We start from the raw sequence: 20985 nt of genomic DNA, 5'->3' as shown, positions 1-20985 counted from the left end.
AGGAGACTACAAAAATTAAAAACCCATTAAATGGTGAGTTTTCAACCTGTTTCACACATATAAATTGAACAAGTATATCTATTTAATATTTTAAAAAAACATTTAAATATTTTTACAGTTATTTTCATTTTTGAAGCAGGATCCCATTTTGTATCATCAGCTGTTCTTTTTTTTAAAAAGTATTTATTTATGCATGGTGGTGATGGCTCACGCCTTTAATCCCACCCACCTCAAGAGGCAGAGGCAGGCAGATCTCAGAGTTTGAGGTCAGCTTGGTCTATAGTATAAGTTTCAGGACTGCCAATGCTGCACAAAGAAATTCTGTTACTTTCTTGAAAAACCAGTTACACACACCACACACACTAACACGTTTTAACTATGTTTTACCTGCACGTGTGTCTCAGAAGAGCGAGTTCTCTCTCTGCTGAGCCATTGCTTCATCCCTTTTAGCTGTTCTTGAATTTATAATCCTCCTATCTTGACCTCCAAAGTGGCAAAAAAAAAAAAAATAAAGCTGTAAATAATGTTTTTTGGAGCACAGAAAGTGGTATTTGCTGTTTAGCTGATTCAGTGGGACTTGAACGCTGTGTATTTTATGGTTACTTAAAAGCATCTTCAAATGTGAAACATTCAGGCAATTCTGCTTTGATCCTTTTATGTTTGACTCATACTTTTTTACAAGTTGTATCCAAGAATTTTACCTGCAAGTATTAATGTTGATGATTGCATTGGTGGATTTAGGGATTCCTTTTGGCATGTGTATCTTCAACAATGTGTCCTTCCCATGTAACATAACTGTAAGTCTTTACATACTTCACCAAAATATCTCCTTTCTATTGAATTAATTTATAGGTAATATCAACACATAGGGATTAAAGATGTCATAATTTATATGTTTAAATAATTATCAATAATAAAATACAGTTATAATACTTAATTATTAAAACAAACTTACAATTACTAATTACAAAATCATCTTATTATATAGGCTAATGAAGCAAATGGAGGTAGTATCCAGACAGTGTTCATTTTTTTTTTTCCCCCTGAGACAAGGTCTCTGTAATAGCTCTGGCTGTCCTGGAACTCACTTTGTAGACCAGTTGGCCTCAAACTCATAGCGATCTGCCTGTCTCTCCCTCCCAAGTATTAAAGGCACGTGCCACCACTGCCCAGAATAGTGTTCAAATTTTAAAAGCTGTATCTTTGCTTGGTTTTCACACCTGTAGATAGTACTTAAACACTTACACTGTAGATAACTGAAAGTGAATGCTTTTGTAGAATTAGAAAAGCCTCCACTTGGCCACCACTACCTAACCTTCAATACAGAAGAAAATTTCAAAAAACTGTATAAAGAGTTGTGGAGAGGAATTCTGATTCGATTTACTTATTTTGTTTTTTGATACAGGGTATCTCTATTTAATCTTGGTTGTTTAGGCAGTCACTATGTAGACCAGGCAGGCCTGGAATTTACAGAGCTTCACCTGCCTCTGCCTCCTGAGTGTGTGTGTGTGTGGGGAGGGGTTAAAGGCATGCACCATTGTTATTAAAGAGGCCTGGAATTAATCAGAATCTGGATTGTAGCAGCACCTTTGGTCAGGGCAGTAGTAATACGTGAGGCTCATCCAGTATAGAATCCAGTTTCATGTTTGTATGATTATCCTATGTGCACAAACAAAACAGAGTATCTAAGAGTGAAGCCACAGCCTCTCTATTGTTTCCTGTTGCGACCTTTCATCTTTTCTTTCTTTTGCCGTTTGTTGGAAACGTGTCCTGGCCATCATTCAGTGGAATTAATTACGCTTGGGTGTGAAACTGGCAAATAGTAGCCCTTGTAGTCCATCTTGAGGCTAGTAACCAAAATTATAAGACAAGGTATGGTTGTAGCGGAGACAGTAAAAGGAAAGATCCATTTTGAAGGGCATTTTGACAGACCTGTCAGTGAAGACCTTTGTTTTAAGAGTTCTCTCTCCACAAGAGACCTCATCTAACCTCCTTAGGGCATAGTCTTCTCATTTGTAACGGTGCTGTATATGGTTGCACAAAACTGTCTTGTTGGTATTTAATATTTAATTTACAAGTGATTGCAATTCCAGAGTTAAGGAATCTGATTGAGCATAGTGGGTGTGAGGACTGTGAATAAATTAAGCAAGTTTATGAAGGAAGCATTGGCTCTTACAGTGGGTTTTGTGTGAATTCTCAGTGAATGAAGTAACATGCACCGAAGAGAGATGAATGGGTATAAGGTTGGTTAACCAATGCTCATTTGTTATGAAAGTGAGTCTCTTGGCAGTGAAAGGGAAAAATGTTTATTGATATGCATCTAAGTGTGCACATGTGTGTGTTTGTGTATTTGGCTATGTGTGTTAAAGGAGAATTTTTTTCCTTGAATATTTTGATATAGAAGATAGAGCCCAGTGGTGAACAGTACCTCCTGGTTCACCCTCTCCGCCGTGAAGATTTAGCATGGATGTGGCAGCAAAGTAAACACAATCAAGTCCCTCTGTGTTCTAGAAGGAAGTTCTCCTTCTGCTGAGATTGGAGGTAGTGGGCCAAGGGAAGTTTCTAGATTGAGACTCAGTGCAGCATCATGCTCCTAGCACGTCTTACCTGAATGAACTGTGTTTCAGCACGTTTCTTATAATTCTTGTGACTCAGAATGAATTATGATTTCAGCCTACAAGAGGTAAATCAGGAGAAAAAAAACAAACCTGAAATATACCCTATACTTACAACAGGGCAATGACTATGTACTTAATAAATGACTATGGCTCTTGTCTGTTTTGTCTAGGTTAGAAAAAAAAATATTTTTAAGCAGGTGATTTTTCTGGTTCCTTTTTTTGTGACTAAGAACCTTAATCCTTGGTGGTTTTTACTTTGATTTAGTGAAGCAGACATTTATTGACCATATTAGATGTCAAGTCTTGTGCTGGTTGACGGTGACCCAAAGATGAATAAAACATGAACCTGTCCTTTCGGGCCTTATTATCTAGGATATGAAGGAAGGAGAGTAATAAGGCAGAATGGACTGTGGGGGGATTGGGACGAGTCAGCGACAGTGTCAGGAAGATCTAGCTGCGAAGGCTACCCATGCATATATCAGCTATGGATGATTTTTTTGATGGAGAGAAAAATGGTACAGATTGGAAGTTGAGCCTACATCTTATACAATATACAGGCAGCATACTGAACACTTAAGAAGAACAAATTTGAATTTTCAACGAGAATCAAAAACACTGTGAGCAAAATTCTTCTGAAATATTCAGAACGTTGTCCTGACATTTTCACAGGTGTGTCTTTCTGTTTGATTAATTCCTACATAGGAAAATGAACATGATCAAATGCTGATGCAGGCTGTCCTTTTCCCTTTTCCCAGATGAGGTTCTGGAGGTTAAATACATGCGATAGCAGATTGCTCAGTGTTATGATAAATGCCATTTTAACATACTCAGATAATATACATTATTTGTTGGAGGAAGTCCACCTAAAAGTTGTAAGCAGGGAAATGATGAGGCTATGTGAGAAGGTGTAACTGTTGTATTTATTTACAGGATTTTTTTCCTCTTTAAGCAGAAATAACTCTGCCAACTTCATCTGCATCCGGATAGATTTTCCTAAAAGAAAATGTCCATTCCATCTGCAAGCCAAGCACAGGGGGTTACTAGTTCTTTCTTAAAGCATAAATACTACATATACTTCAGGAATATTGTATTTCATCTGTTTATCTAAATGTAGTGTTTCTTCTCCAAAGATAGATCACTTTCTCCTGTAAGATTTTAGAGTGGATGGTTAAATTCATATCAATAACTATTCTTATTCAATCTCTACTCCCCAATTCCACCATTATAGTTTTAAATTTAAAATCATCAATCTTCCACCAAAAAAATGTGTGTTCCTCATAATAATCTATTATATGTTATTTTCTGCTTATCTAAGAAACTATTATTTTTGAGTTCCTAGTTGGACATTCTAAACACTTTAAAAATTGGTTTTTTTTATGCGCATTAGTGTATTGCCATGTGTCCCAGGTCCCCTGGAACTGGAGTTATAGACAGTCCTGAGCTGCTGTGTAGTTGCTCGAAATTGAACAGGGGAACTCTAGAAGAGCAATCAGTGCTCTTAATTGCTAAGTCATCTCACCAGGTCCCCTAAACAGTTTTCTTAATAAAGAAAGATTCCTGTTTTGTTTATTTGTTTGTTCTATAATTATTTTATTGCCCCTCACTTTTCACAGATTTCATAAATTTATGTAAAATTAAGATTTATTAAATTCATGAAATAGTGTCCTGGATGGAATAAGTAGGAGTATCATTGGCACAACTGCTATGTTACCTAAGCCCAGAGATGAGGGAAATATTCCATCAGGCTTGAATGAAGAGTTTATCTCCAGAAGTCTGGCAGAGATGTATCATTCATTTTCAGTCGCTCCCTGCTGGTCCCCATGGTTACTATATCTTTCTCAAAGTAATGACAAGTGCTGAAGATGAGGTGCATGTTACAGGTAGATTTGGGAAGGGTTAAAAAAAAAAGCCACTCTGGGTTTTGAAAGCATGATAAATTATAACCACCAAGCAGAAGTCTTGATGAATATTTATAAAATGTATCTTAACTATTCTTTGTCAAAATTCCTTCTAAGGTCTTGTGTTAGCTTCTCTGACTACAGTTTCCTTAGAAGTCTTAGCTCAAGGATTTAAGTTTCAATTGGGTCATATTACATCAATGATAAATGAAACCTCTAAATTCTATTAACTCCGCAGATTTATAGACCACATGCACGTAGTGTAGAAAACTATAGGTGTGATCTCATTCACTCTGAGGCAAATCTGCAGAGCGTGGTCTGATGGAAAAATGATGATTCCCATTAATCTCATAAGACCTGGTCTTGTTCATGCATTTAAGTTAAGAATTTGGGTATCATTCTACAGGACAAATCAGCTGCTCACCATATTCAGAAAGGTTAGCAATTTTATTGTCTGTCTTGTCTCAGGAACAGGCTTTTTTTTTTTTAATAGCTGTTCTTAGTTTGGGTCATAAAATACCTCTAGTTACATTGTCTTTTTGATGAACAATAGCCACATATATTGTTTCTTCTGATTGATGTGTTTCTAAATTAAGGACTTTGTATTCTCTCTTACCAAAATCAATCACATATCACATACTCTTGGGTACTGAAAACTTTTTAAGGGGAATGGTTCTTTTAAATCGCTGTCATCCCATACTCTATTCTCTTTCTCTATTCCTTCCACAAAGGAATGGAACTCAGTGAAAACATTGAAAAGATTTGTGGAAATAAAAATATATTACTGCAAGACTTTCTCCCTCAAATTTGAGAGTGCACCATATAGTAATATAGTCCTGGTACATTTTATCAATTTTTTTGTTGTTGTTGTTTGTTTGAATCAGGGTCTCACTATGTAGTCTTGGCTAGCATGGAATTTGCTATAGAAATCAGACAGGCCTCAGACTCATTGAGACCCACCAGCCTCTGCCTTCTGAACAATTGGATGAAAGGCATGTATTAACATGCCCAGATTAATTTCATCCTTAGGAATTCCCATAGTCATAATTTTGGCTTCATTAAAGCTAAACTGTATTGCAGCCATTTTTTGTGCCACCATCAAGATCATACATTTCAAAAGTCATCTGCCTCAGATACAAGTAAAAAAGCTTCTTGTTATTTCAGATGACTCCTGGTACAGGTTTTTTTTTTTTTTTTTTTTTTTGACAGTGTGGTCCAGTGTTGTGTGACAAGACTTTTTTTGGTGGGGGGAGGGGTGGTGGGATGAAATACATGTCTATTCACCCAAGATTGGGAGCCCATGACAGACCAAAGTCTGGACAACACCAAAGTCCTACTTGGTGAACCAGTGAGTTTTATTGTGGTCATTACATGAATGTGAATGACGGATTGCTTACAGGAGCAGGAATCTCTCAAAGACAACTGCATCACCAAAGCCCTGCTATAGCATGAGTGACAGCCCGTAAAGCTGGAAACTTGTAGCACACTGCAGGCAGCTCAGCGTCCTTTCCAGGTGCTTCACTTGGTGGGAACATCTTCTAGGCAGTTTACCTGGCTTCTGCTTCTTCCACACAGCTGGTCTGCTCTCAGAGTTGTATTTGCAGCATTGCTTATCTGAAAGACCCAGCAGTCTTTATTGTTTTATTTTAGGGAGGGGCCTAGTGAATCTGATTAGTTTCATGGATGCTAGTTTGAGTTCTTTTCCTTGCGGGTTAAGGAGTTTCCCTACAAGATGGAATGTTGCATTATCAGAGGAGAAGGCTACTAAGACATCAAGCTATATTGCACTGGTAGTTTCTGTTTTAATTATATAGCAATATTTATGTTTCAAAGAAAGTAATGCTTTCAATAAATTATCAATGATACACATAAACAAACATGACTCCTTGCAAATGATAGCTCATTGTTTCTATTATAAAAATATTTACCCTCTGTTTAATAAATCCCAGGATCAATGTACTTAGTACAGACTGTCATGGAATCAGAAACTTGAACGGTGTACCCTATAGCTCAAAGTAGCAGAAATTGCTTTCCAGTTGGACTTTTCTTCAGAGGATCTCAGTCATGTATTAATGTAGCCCAGCCTAGAAGTGTGGCACTGGGTCAGAGGTCTAGAATGAAGGACATTTTCAGACATCTTTCTACTCACTGGGATTAGGAAATTTAAGATGCTTACCATCTTAAATTTAAAATGAGTCTTTCACTGTATCTTGGGGTTGATGGAATTATATAGAGACTTAATAGTATAAAACTTCTTTATGTTTGTTATGTTAAAGAACTTTATTCTGGCATGGTATATACCCATATATTTCTACTGAAGAAGTGATGAAAAACTAGTTGCCTTCTAATGCTTAATATATTACATTAGTTCTCTAATAAAAAGGCTTGAAGAAGATTTTAAGGGTTTTCATTACTCTGACAGACCATAATTATCCAAATATGGACTTTGTACTTTTTACATATATTAAACTATTTTAGTTAATTTCTCCATAAAACATCTGAAGTCACATGTTTCATTTTTATTTCCTTATAAATTTGCTTGGAGAATAGAACATAAAATAATAATCACTTTCATTTGGAACAGTCTCCCATAGCCTGTAAAATGTTGATGTATGTCAGAGTAATTTTTATGGCCAGTGAGGATAATTCTAGGCCAGAAGGATTAATGCTAGTTTTTTTATCATGTAAGTTTTAGATCTTTTGTTTAATTTTAAAATTCACATGCTCACATGAATATTATTTGTGTAAGAATGACTCTGTTGATGTCAGCAAAATTCTGGTAATAATGTCAGTGCACCTTTGCTTTCTCATGGGATTACAGTGAAACGGCAAAGCCAGAGAGAGAGAGAGGGAGACCTAGAAATGGAGAGGTCATGTCTCTGAGAAGCTAATGGATCCTTTTGGTCTAATGAGCTATAAAATGTATATTGTAAAGGTCCTTAAAATTCAAGGGAACTTCTCCATTAGATCAGGTATTTTACTCATGAGGAAACTTGGTGTTCTGTTTCCAATCACTGTTCTTTTTGGCCTCCTCTTCATGTTTTCTTCTGAGTCTCTGAAATATTTTGGGTATTCAATATGGTGCTCTTTGGCTCTGGTGGTGGGGAACCAACCATGGTTACTCTGAGAGAGCAACAACAGTGCTTAGATGCTGAAGCATCTTATTTATCTGTCAATTATTGTCCAAACGTAAGGAACTCATCCACTGAATAGCAAAAGTGAATTGATTAAAATAGGCATGGTGATATATGCATGTCATTCCACCACTAAGAATATAGTTCAGCTTGGGTTATGTAGCAAGTTTGAAGCCAGCCAGCATCATGCAGGACCCTGTCTCAGAAAAACAGAACAATCTAATCAATAATTGTTGGGGAATATTCAAACACACTTTGAATACCAAGTTTGCATTGTGTTAATTAGATAAAATTAACTTTGGGTCAAGAGGCAATGTCAACAATTAGTTGCCAGAAAGTAATCCTAGAGCATTAGAGGGCAGCCAGGAGAATTAGGGAGATACAGGAAGTAGGAGGGTGGGGTTTGGAGTGGTGCAGCTTTTGTGGTTTGGCAGAGGAGGGAAGGTTAGCTAATTGCAGCCAGCATCTCTGAACTAGCAAGTTTTTACCACAGCCATTGAATCCTGACTCTTATTTATAAACAGAATGATAGAGATTTAGCTAAAGCTATCTTTAGCAGAGACAGAGTCGTTGCCTATGAACAGGATTCTTACCAGGCTGTGTCCCGAGCGCCCAGACCACTGCAAAAGCAGCAGGCCTACAACTGTGGAGTTGCAATTGCTGGGTGAAATAGCAAGAGATCTATTCAGGTAGCCACTGTGACAAACATAAAACAATAATCAAACAAGAAATCAAGTGAACTGGCTTTTAAAATTTTCTCAAAGCTTACACATGTGTTTCAGAAAACAACATCCAGGAAAAAGAATACGAGAGGGTGTGTGATATCACAAGTCATCAGAGAAACGCAAATCCAATCCAGAGTTCTATTGTTTTTGTAAAGCTCAAAGGGTTTTATTTTCTATTTTAAAATATGCTTTTAATTTAAATAGAATTATATTACTTTCCCCGCTTCTTTTTACAAGCCATCCCCAAATATTCTTAGCCGTACCCATCCCATGATTCCCTCATCTCACCGTACTAGGCTCTTTTTGCTCATCATTACACACAAACCTATGTACACGGGTGTATAAATACAACCCACTGAGGGCAGTTTTGAGTAAGTTTTAGTCACAGTGAGTATAAAGCATATCAGTTTATTAGCTGAGAAATTTTTAATTATTAATAAAATGATCTTCATAATCATAAAATTAAACTATATCCAACATACTTCTAGTAATTTTATGGCTGAAATAATGACCTTCATTTGTTTCAGATCCCAGGGCCTCATATTGTATTATTGTCAATACCTTAATTAATACAATGACCTAATTAATTCAAAGGCAGGACATATCTGAAACATTTCACGCATCTTTTCATCCTGAATAAAATTACCTATTGATTATAAGTCCAGTTACATTGTGAACACAGAGAAACATTTTTAAAAAGGCAAAGAATGGAACATAAAGGTGATCATGCTTTGGCAGCATTATTTGGTATTCATGATGCATGTACTGTTGATTCTAAAATGTCAACAGAAACCACAATCTCTGAATGACTTTCATGTGGACAAACACTGTACTTTCATGAGAAAAAAAAAAGAATGCTTAGGGCAATATATTGAGAAATCATTATATAAAATAAATAAATTGCATGGAGATGTTTATGTTTCAAAGAGATTGTGATTTTAAGTAAAAGTAAATTCTCATTACAGAGACACTATAAAATGCCCTTGTTTTATAATAAACAAGGCATTATACTATCCATTGTCCATAATAGTAAAAGAACAATAAAAATGAATGAATCCCATTTTAAATGTTACCACTTTGTTTTTTATATAAAATTATCATCTTTCTCTGTCATGGGCAAAGTCATCATTTTTCCTTTATTATGATTCTGTTAAAGAAAAAAGTACAGGGGTCTAATGTTCATTATTAAACCTTGTCATGCTGCATGTATATCATTACAATATAGTATTGTGGTAATTGTAACAGCACGAATATATTATCTTTCTGAATGCAGTTGTCTTGTGACAATTCAGGAAATATTTTACCATAAAATGTCATTTTTCAATGCCCAATTGAAAGGAAAATCTATCTGTGGATCTCGTTATATATTCTACTGTCTTATTCGTTGAGGTTAGACATGTTAGTAAAACCAATACCAGCAAATATAAATCTTTATTTTAAAAGTTACAAGAGATAAATATAAATTAGCACACATATAGTCACTATCCTAAGAAAAACATCCTAGCATAAAGTCGTTTCAGTACTTTCCAAGATTCTTAATCTGTCAGTCCTATAAAATATATTTTGAGTCTCATTCAATGGTAGCTTAAAAGATCCTGCTATCCTACTTGTATTCATCAGCCAGCTGGGTTGTGTCTCATAGATTTTCCATCACAGTCAATCTGTGTTCCCTTGCTTCATTGCTAGCTGGAGTCAAACAAGAAACAATGACAACATATATCTTTCTGTACAGATTGGTAGCTTGGGTTACTTTGTAAGCTAGGCAATCCTCAATTGCCCTTATGGTTCACCGATCTGCTAAGAAACCTGAGCAAAGAAGCAATGTATGCATCCAAATAGACTAGGGAGTCTACTATAACATTCATCCTTTTTAATTTTAAATTATCTGATTGTTGATAATTGAATTATTTCCCATAATAATTACACAGGTTATTTGTGTGTCTTTAGCTTAAAACCAGATGCTCTGATTTATGATTAAGCATATCAATGGTGACAGATCTTACCTTATTCAGATTCTCGTGCAAATAAGTTCCATCCTAGAAAGGTTAACTCAAGAGCAATTCCACAAGAAAGTGATCCTGTAGAAAACATCAGTCTCTTTTGTAGAGAAAAGATGAACTGCCCTAATGCCCCCCCCCCATAGCAATATCAACAAATTCACACTTGTTGCAAATATTAATAAACATTTACTGAATCATAACACTGTCAGAAAGACAATCAACGGGGACCTTTAATCAAGAAATGTTCTCATTCGCACTACCATCTTAGATGATTTGTTTGCTAACAGAAATAAATGTGATTATTTAAAATGTAATTATATGGAGATGACATCTGTCTTAACCAACTATACCATCACGTTCTTGTTAGTTATTTCAAACTGTAGACTTCATCACGTGTCCAGTGGATGTTTTGTGTAACTTTGAAATTAAGTCTAATATTAAAATCAATTGAAAGAAAAGAAAATAAAAATGATCTTGGAAATTCATTGAATTTTGCGATCTTGTGATCTCCTTGGTCTAGTGGGGAGTTACAGGGAAGAATGAGGAAGCAGCAGATGCTAGCTAAAATGCCGTTTCTTCAGCTTCTCTCCTCTTTCCCATTTGATGGTTTTCCTGGGTCTTTCTGGCTCATTCAGAGCCGTTGTTTGTTTTTCTCTCCTAATTTATTCATTTTCTTCCACTCTGACAAAATACTATCGATAACAGTGATATTTCTCATTGTTTTGGGGTCCAATAGTCCTTGCTTTAAATTACAGTCCAGGACTTGAAATCACTGTGAGACCCCCACCTCACTAACACTGGCAGATAGCTTACTGACTCTGTCCAAGGAATTTTCCCTTCCTCTGTTTTTTTTTCTTCTCTGAATACCATGATCAAATTAACCTTCTAAAAGCATTGTGATTACACTGTAGCATAGGATTCCATCCCTCTTTCAATCAGAAACTCCGCAACTCATATCAAATGCCCTTCCAACTTTCTGGCGCACAAGCGTGTTCTCATGTGCCATTTATGACTCAACTTTCAAATACAAATCCCAGCATTAAGTGAGAACAAGGGCTTTGTCATTTATCGAATTCCTTCTTTAGCCTGGAATCTTCATAGGTTCCTGGTATAGGTTGCCTTTACTGAACTCTTAGACCACCTGATAAAATCAGTACTGAAATCCAGTATGAGCAATAAAATGCAGAAAGTACAGATAGTTTGGCAACTCCAATACAGTGGACAGAATACTGGCTCTTGCTTGCTTCAAGACTTACAGAGTGGCCTCCATTTGGGCTAATTCTTGTGACTCAATTTTGTTTTATCCTTTATAATAGTAGATTAGATTGATTCTAAAAAGGAAATTGGGACTATTTAAATAAATAAAAAACAGATAATATGCTAGTTTTTGCATCTTTGTTTTGTTTTTCAAGACAGGGTCTCTTTGTGTAATAGTCCTGGCTGTCCTGGAAATCATTTTGAAGACCACCCTGGCCTGGAACTCACAGAGATCCAACAGCCTCTGCCTCCCTCCTGAGTGCTGGGATTAAGGGCATGTTCCACCATGCACAGAACAAGCATCAGTTTTAATTCAAGTCAAATATATACTTATAATGGATTTTATTTCTGCCATAGTGTATTTGACTTGAGTGTGTTTTGAAGTATATATCTGTCAATATAAGACTAAGTAATTATTGTTCGTGTCATATTTAGATTTACCTAAATGCAATTGGTTTATTAGTTCACTTAATATGTCACATAAGGAAATCACTCAATGTCTCAGCATCTGCTGATGTCCATAGTAACTCTAAATAGTTCCATATTAAGACCAAAAATCAGGTACACAAATGTTAAAAAATGGTTGAAAAATTTTGAGCAATTTACAGAACTATAATTTCCAAAGATACACTCACTTTTAATACTTGCGCTTGTCCTAGAGTCAGAGATTGCGGTGGTTATTTATATTGACATATTTCAATGTCATGCCATTAATTAAATTTGTTTTTCTTTGCGTTACTTTCAAAATGCTTTTTATTCCATTGTAGTAGACATTCTACATTATATTTTTCAGTATTCTACCAAGCTACGTGGCTACAATTCTGCAATATACTGTCATTTGTAATCTCCAGTTTTACCAACCTTTATTCCAGATTATTCTTTCTCAAACTACCATTTTTTTCTCTTTTAATATGAACAAGTGTTTCAGTGCACACTTGTAGCATACATAAATGCATTGAATTAAATATTTGAAAGCATTAAAGAAGATTAGATTTTGTTCCTTATAAGTTGCCAAGGAGGATAGAACTATTTTAAAAATATATGACTAAAACATTCAAGTCCTTATTTCTGTTTTAATTTTGTTAGTATTTGTTTTATATATTATCCATTAACCTTAAATAGATACTTAAAGAAAAGAAAAGTCTTTGAAGCTTTTGGTAGTTCTTCAGAATCAGGTTGTAGAGGAAAACATTAGTGTTTTAGAGTCAGTATGAGCAGCAGTAGGATTCAGCTCGAGGCCCTTTGTTGTTCTAACATGCACAAGAGCCACACGCTCTTGCATATTCGAGATTTGCTGCAGATGGTATTTCTCTATAAAAACATGGATATTTGTAGGCATCAGATTTTTAAATTAAAAGTACCCGTTTGAAAATGTGCAGTTCACTTGGTCTTACCTCTTTTCAAGCTCCTTTGGCTTCTGAGTAGTGCTTTTCTCATCAGACATCTTATAGAATGGTGACGGACAGGACCTGTGTTCCAATCATCAACTTTCTCCTTGCGCCCTGATCCCTGTCTTCAGGCATTAACTGTACCACATAGGGCGCCTGTTGATAGTGAGTCTTCCACGTTCAGTTATGTTGAGAAAGACGTTCTTGTGAAGTACATTAGCATCTCTGTAAGGCATATTGTGAAGCATGGCTACTGTGTGTATGGTGATGACTCTGAAATAGTCATTAGCAATTCATAGGTGTAGTGCAGGGTGTGATATATGACTTAAAATATAATATCCTTAGTCTTTTTTATTGTTTCTGCGTATTGCTTTTGAACAGGACTATTTTACAATGGTTCCAATCAAAGTTTCATGTATATAAAAGTATATTTGTTTAGATAAGCTACTGATAACTGTAAATTGCAAAAATTATCATAAAATTTTCATTCTTCAGGAACAAATATTCAGACAGTAGACAGATTTATGTTCATGTAGATTATGAGCAGCCTAGTCATTAACATTTATTCTATACCAAACGTTTAATTTTAATTATATATTAATTTCATTGTATTTTAAATCATTAAATATTGTATATGTAGCAATTGCTATGTCAATATTATTCTACCCACTATATATGTTTATGCATTTTAGAAGTTTAATGTTAAGCTTCACTTATTTCTACTCTTGCAAGAATATTAAGTAATATTCCTTTATTTATCATACCAGAAAAGTGAGGCCCTGAGTTATTAAGTGGCTAACATAAGGTCACGATGTCAGTAGCACAGTAATTGAGATAAAGGGGCGGTCTCCCAAGACTATGCTCAATATATCTGTGCTACAAAAAGATTTTAAAAATGTGAAAACTTGACTCATGATAAAGTCATGTATTTCAGGAAGATTGTTATTTTGAATCTAGCAAAATAAAGCTTAATATCAGTTAAATAAGTATTATATAAAATTCTTAGCATTAAGTCTTTTGTATTCAAATTTTACATTTATAATTTTAAGGATATTTGCATATGCTTAATAAGATATCTTTTTTAGGTGTGGTGTCATCAAAATTTCGATTTAGGCAGTACTTCAACTTGAATTTCTGTATTGAAGTTTTAGACAATGAAGTATAAGAATATCTTCTCATATAAACATAATATGTAATCAATGATCTTATGAAGTTATTTAACAGCAGCGTATTTAGTATTTAGAATACCATGAATTTTACAAGTGGTGATAAGTGAGAACATTTATTCTAATGCTAAGTAAACACTTTATTTGTGGAAAATGTTTAAATAAATCCCCCCATAAATCTCTATTTACATTTAGCATTATACTATTTAAATTAATTTGTCCAGTAGAGACAGAATTATTTCACACATGCTTGAGGCTGGGGTATGAACTGCTAATAACTGCATAAGTAATGTCCTTTGGATTGTTTATTCATTTAGTATATGATATTTCTGCTCATTAAAGAAAGTGGGAAACTTGTTTTAGGCACAAAATACAAGACTTATTCAAGAAACTAACATACAAATATCATCTTTGGATAACCTACCCTTTCTTTTCCTTTTTTTTTTTTTTTTTCTGTTTTGCAGGTGTCTGACTTGGAATAGCCGTGCTTATTTTTGAGGATTTTTTCTTTCTCTTGTTGTGTTTGTTTTTAATCATTGCTATTGGAATACAGAAGAGGAACCAGGAATATACTCACTTGGTTTCCCTTCGGAACACATTCTTGAGGCATTCTCGCCTGAGAACACAGCCATGTGGCCACCACAGCTGCTCATCCTCTTGATGCTGTTCGCACCTGGAGTGCATGGTAAGTGCTCTTGGCTTTGTGTAACCCCGGAGTCCCACTTACTCATAGAAGACCCTTTCTTTGAAGTCTTCTCTTTGGAATGATGTAGCTGTTTTTTACTTTATAGTCACATGAGTAAGAAGCATGCCATACACTCTGAGCTACCAATTTACAACTTTTCCGTAGGAATTCTTCAAGTCCCCACTGAAATCTGAAGGGAACCTAAAACATTTGTCTACTTTTTCTTTTTGTTTCAAAATAGAGCTCCTACAGATTTTGCTCTCTGATTTACCAAGCTATGAAAAATATTGCCAATTGAATTAACTAATTAGGATAAAGTAAGTTTGCATATTTACTGTAAGAGAAGGAGCATTTGGGAGAAAGTTTCAGTTTGCTTTCTCCTAAAAAAGTAATCTCTTGCTTTTCAATGGTGTCTATTACTATGTAAAACTAATACGAAAAATGCAAACTATGATTTCTTGCTAGAAACATCTTATTCTTATTCACAACTTTTTCAATATAAAGCAAACAAAATGCAAATGATTGGAAAAAGGTAATTTTATAGAAAATACTAATTAAGCTCATGATCAACTTTCTCCTATTGTTTATATAGACTTCTTGGTACTTTCCTCACTATGAGAATTTAAAAATTTTTATAAATTATGTATTTATTCAGGAAAGCAGCCTCTTGTGCAGCTTTCAATTTAATATTCATTTTAATTTCACTAAAACTAGTAATTTGACATTTCTATATATGTTCCCTTTCACAGTTTAAAGTTTTCTGCTATCATTACATTAAAATGAAGAAAAAGAAAAAAAAAAAGAAAGTATTAATTTCTCCATATTCTCATGGCTCTTATAGCAAAGTAAAAGGACACAGCTGTGTGTGCCACTCTGAAATCTAGTGTAGTGAGCCCTGGAATAGATTATCTGTTTCATTAGGTCATTTCCAGTTTCTGACTGACAGCTTGAAACCCATTGTAACTGCGACAAGTCTGTGAGTCTGGCCAATGTTCCTAACCTGTAGCGTGAAGTTCATTCTGCTGTTAGTGTGAAAATAGGATAAAATAACTTTTGTGGTTTTTTGAAGTGTTCCTCTAAAGCTATCACATCTGGTATACTCACTGCTAACAAATCTAAAAGATGGAGATAATTTTTTAACTTGAAAGTAAAATCTTCAGATAAACACCGTGTTTTAAATATGGAGGTTTATTAATAATTTAGTTCTGTATGCCTTCTTAATCCTAATCCAGCCCTTACAGTCTTAACATTTTGCAAAATACAATAAGAAAGGGAAAAAAAAACATGATTTTTAAAACATTCCTTTTCTAATTATCCATACATCTAAAGTCATTTAAATTATATCCTTTTACTTAAAAATCAGAACAACAAATGATTTATTAGTTTATTTTGAGGATTAAATAAAATAACATATATAAAGAATCCTATTTCTGTAGAACAAGTCTTAAAACATTAATTTCCTTGTCTGTCCTACAATTTATTTTTTGTTTGAGTAATTATATCAATGCATAATTAATTGACCATGAAAGGTGCTTCACTTAATGTTGGTATTCAGAAAATAATATAAGTATATATATATATTAATATACACAAATTTATGTTCAGAAAGTCACTCTAAACTACTTGCTAGAACAAGGTTGTTTAAAACAATGAAACAGTGATGTATGGAATATCATTATGTCATAGCTGATACCACAGATTTTCTAAAACATATACCTTGTATGTACCAATTAACCCTAAACATAGACAAGGCCATAAGTATAGGTCTTTCGGGGGCTCCTATAATCTGACTGAACATTTAGGTGCATGAGCACGCGCGCGCGCGCACACACACACACACACACACACACACACACACAGATGGAGAAAGAAAGACAGAGAGACAAAGAGAGAGGATAGATGGCAGAGACAGAGAAAGAATAAGTACCCAATACCCTGAGCAGAAAATACCTTTAAAAAGTTGCTAGTATACTTACCTTATGTTAATCCTAAGAGCCAAAGTTATCTTGTCTTATGTTTAGACTACCTAGATCACCTTAATGTTGTTTATTTTTAGCAGCCCAAGTAATATTGAGGTTTTCTAAGGATAAACTTTATCGTTCTGACTTTTCATGTTTTAAAACTTTGAACCATGGAAAACATGAGAGCATTTCCCACCTTCTATAGGAAACCTTTTTAGCCTGTGTGAGGACATTTCTAACTTTGCAGAAAAGAAAGGGCTTTAGTGACCAGCTTTTGAGGCCCAGATTGCTCATACGTGGAGAAGTATACCACTGATTAGAGCTCAGATGTAACAGGATAAAAAATATTAGTGTTCTGCCAATCCAGGCTCCGCATAATTTGAACCATCAGATGGTAGAACTAAAATTCATGTCACTTAATAAAGCTTTTTTTCACCCCCCAAAAATTCTTTGATGGTATCTCTTTTGTTCCTTTTGATGTTCAGGGAAGCTGTTTTTTAGAAAAATGGAATCCACTTTTCTCAATAGTAACCTGATTGAAGTTCCTCCTTCAGAGCAAATAATTAGTTGTGGTGCCTACCGAACCAAATAATCTTATGTTTATGGCCATAGACGCAGTAAGCATCACAATGAATTATGGCCACAAGCATAAGATTATTTGCTTCAGGTCTTCCTCACAACACTTCCATGGGTTTATTAGCATCACCTGTTATTATCATTACCATTTGTTACAGATAAAAATATAGCGGTGCTGAATGGGAAAGCCCCTTGAATGGTGTTACACAACTATTAACAATGCTCACGGGAATGCTCACAAATAACCTGCTTCATCGGTTCGGGTCTCCCTTCCAGCTGAACCCAATTTCAATCACAACATTCCATATAGCATACGATACCAGCTCCACAATCTTGGAAATTCGGAAGCTAGTGAGGCAGAAGTTTCAATCACCTTCCTGTCTATATTCTGAGAGCAGACTGATTAAGTTCTAAAGTCAGAAAGAAATGTTGAAAAAATCAGCTCTGTCACCAACTAGTTGTTACCCCTCTTTTCAACAAACTAGTTAACACTATTTGTCACATAAAGACTTTCCTTGATGCTGAAGATAACAGTGGTGTATGAAAAACTTGTATGAAAGTACCTTAAAAATATATAAACCTAGTTTTCATCTGGAAAAAGAAAATTATTGCAGCATTATATATTTAGCAATGGATGAATACTAAACATTTAACTCCTAACATAATGGTTGGATTTCATAAATATTCCATCATTTCCCTATGATCTATTTACCTTGAAGTAAATCTAAACTTCTAAGTAGTAGACAAGCAAAGTCCAGAATTATCCTTGCCCTTAACCCGAGTCTCGAAAAAACAAACACACACAAACAATAACAAAACTATTTGAACCTCATGATTCAAGGTTTGTAGATATTTATAAATACATTTACACAAAACTGGTATCAGCATTGTTATCATCCAGATAAAAGTATTACAACTCTACAGAGATACTTAAATCACTTCTTGGATTGGCAACCAATTGTCTAGTGATGGATCCTTATGCAATCCAAGCATAGATAAAATTAGGAAATAAGCTAAAGGAACTAATCCTATAATGTTGATATGAGGTGAATAATCCTCACGTTGCCCCCACATTGTCTGACCAGTGTTTCCCTTGGGAGACAAAAAATAATCAGGGCATGCACATTATACACGTTTGTATATTTGAGGTTTTAAATAGGAAGTGTCTCTGGTTCTATGTTTCTCTGTCCACAGTCTGTGTCTCGTGCACCTCTGTATTCCTCCTTTTCTGTTTTTCATGACTGTCCCCTTCCTCAGGAACTATAGGATCTGTATCTGTCATGAGGCCAGTCTGGAGAAGTGGGAAATGATGTTCAGTTCATGGCTTTACTAGGGTTGCACCCAAATCAACCGATTTTAGGTCATTTTAGAGATGTGGTTCGGAGAAATGATAGGAAAGCCGGAGAATTAAAAGTAGTGGTGATTTGTGTGACGGGAGCTTTTTCGAGGTGAGAATAAATAAACCAGGGCATTGAACAGAACTAATCAAGTCTACATCTTCAGCTTTGTGCCAGCTCCGTAGATCTTTACAATGTGCTTTTAGGTAGAGTTTCTACGAGTTGCCCGGGAATTTGTGGTTCTCCCAGTAACTTAAATTACAGGATCGCAGCACTACCCCTAGCTCCTGGTACTCCTGACTGATAGGAAAAGGACTTCAAAGTCTAATTTGGGACCTTAAAGTAGATCTATTCCTGCTCTGTAGCTACTTGCAAGTGCCAAAGGTTTGTGAGGCACAATTAATGAAAACCCAGAGATAGAAATTGGGGTTCAACCTGAAGATCCGAAAAGCAAAGCAGTCAGCCACTGGCCCTTACCTCGACCTCAGTTCGAAAATGGCGATCCTGCCTCCAGGAATCTCAGAATGAGACTGAGTATGAGAGCTTTGTGTCCTAAAACCTTCTCTAGTTCTGGGATTACAGGCGTGCACCACTGGGATTAAAGGTGTGTGTTATTGTGGCCTGGTCCGTAAGGCTGGCCATTGTGGCTGTTTTGCTCTCTGAACTTCAGGCAGGCTCTATTTATTAAAATACAATTGAAATGCCACTACAGATTTGCGGTTTGAAAAGGTGACCATGATGCTGCGATATTTTAACTATTCAATTTAATCAGACTTTCCTTATAGTTATACTGAGTCACAAACAAGAAGCCGGACGGTGTGCTCAATCAACATACTGTATGGACAGGAAATCATGATTTTATAGCATCTTCAAAGAGAGAGAAAAGGGACTTAAAAACTTTAGGAGTACTTTATGCATGTTTTTCACAGCAAGTCTCTTTGTTATTGTTACAAATAAATCTCGGCTAATGTGTTACATTATATCTAAGTTAATTATAATGGACAGTTCTTAATAACAGCCCGTGTCTTATTTATGTTCTTCTATATTTTATTTTATTTCTATAAAATAATTTTTATAGTTGTATTCTACTTCATGCTATAGTTTTTACTAATCTATACATTTTAAATTGCTAAAGTGACACGAAGCTTGACAAGTCAAAACTTAATTTTGCTGCATATTTTGCCTTATATTTTTTCTATGAAGAGGTGCCTTACTGATTGTGAAAAAGTTAGGTTGACGTCTCTGCTCTAGTTCACTAGTCATCCTTGTTTTATATATATATATATATATATATATATATATATATATATATATATATATATATATTTGCCATCATAAGTGATTTGTAAGAGTAGCAATGTTCTAAGTGTTTTATATTTAAATGAATTGTGCACAAAAATGTGTGTCATGATATTGGTGTGTGAGTTCAATGCTAACGCACCCAGTATAATTCAGATTAGTCAATTTTTGAAGAATTTCAAAATATATACATTTTAAGTCACTTTATTTTCTATAATACTAAAATGTTAAATACCAGTATGCTCCTAACACCAGGTTTTCTTGATAGCAGTTTATTTACAACTTTCAATACGAAGTTTCACTATTGAAAAGATCTTTTTTTGTATCTGGGACTATATTATATGTGAGATTTTGTGTAGTGATAACTTATGAGACATGTGTACATGTTAAGAGTGAAATAGCACTTTCTTATGTTCATATTTTATATATTTTGAATACTTTGTGGGACTGAAATTTATCTTATTGTAATATATTAGGCTACGGGTAGAGCGTGACTGCAATAGGCTATTTGAATATTTAGTGTGGAGTGAATTATAAAATATCTTAATATATAATAGTCATTGGTAACCTCTTCTTTAGACAGCTGTTTTCTTTCTTTTTCAGTATTAGAACGCCAATCACAATTGTAATTTTAAGTAAGCAACCATAGTACATATTACAGACATTTGTCTTCTTCATTCTGATTGACAAATTATCTCTTAGCTATTCAAATTGTTAATATTCAATAGCAACAGTGTCCTGGTTTGACATGAGAGACCATTTTATTTTAACTGTACAGTTGTCCATAAGGAGACAGCGCTCAAAAGAAGAGGGAATTTGTTCTACTGTTTCTAGGTTTTTAATTGATAACTTAAGATTAAACTTTATATTTCACTATCAATTGCATTTTTGCTTTCATTTAATATTTCTGTTTTTACTGAAATTTTGTCAGCATGCTAGAA

The 20985-nt window shown here is 34.8% G+C and overlaps 1 protein-coding gene across 26 annotated transcripts in view; it reads left to right on the top strand.

Annotated features, from left to right (window-relative positions):
* Adgrl3 (adhesion G protein-coupled receptor L3) overlaps positions 1–20985 on the top strand; it is a 734954-nt gene that overhangs the window by 248097 nt on the left and 465872 nt on the right. For all 26 annotated transcript variants that reach the window (XM_075942857.1, XM_075942861.1, XM_075942854.1 and 23 more), the window contains one exon: positions 14651–14871. In XM_075942857.1, the coding sequence (XP_075798972.1) occupies positions 14817–14871 (55 nt within the window). In that variant the 5' untranslated portion in view covers positions 14651–14816. The remainder of the gene's footprint in view (positions 1–14650; positions 14872–20985) is intronic.

The sequence above is a fragment of the Microtus pennsylvanicus genome, chromosome 12, assembly GCF_037038515.1.
Source record: "Microtus pennsylvanicus isolate mMicPen1 chromosome 12, mMicPen1.hap1, whole genome shotgun sequence".
Taxonomy (NCBI): Eukaryota; Metazoa; Chordata; class Mammalia; order Rodentia; family Cricetidae; genus Microtus; species Microtus pennsylvanicus.
The sequence above is the reverse complement of the archived record's forward strand: the minus strand, read 5'-3'. Positions and strand labels throughout refer to the sequence as shown.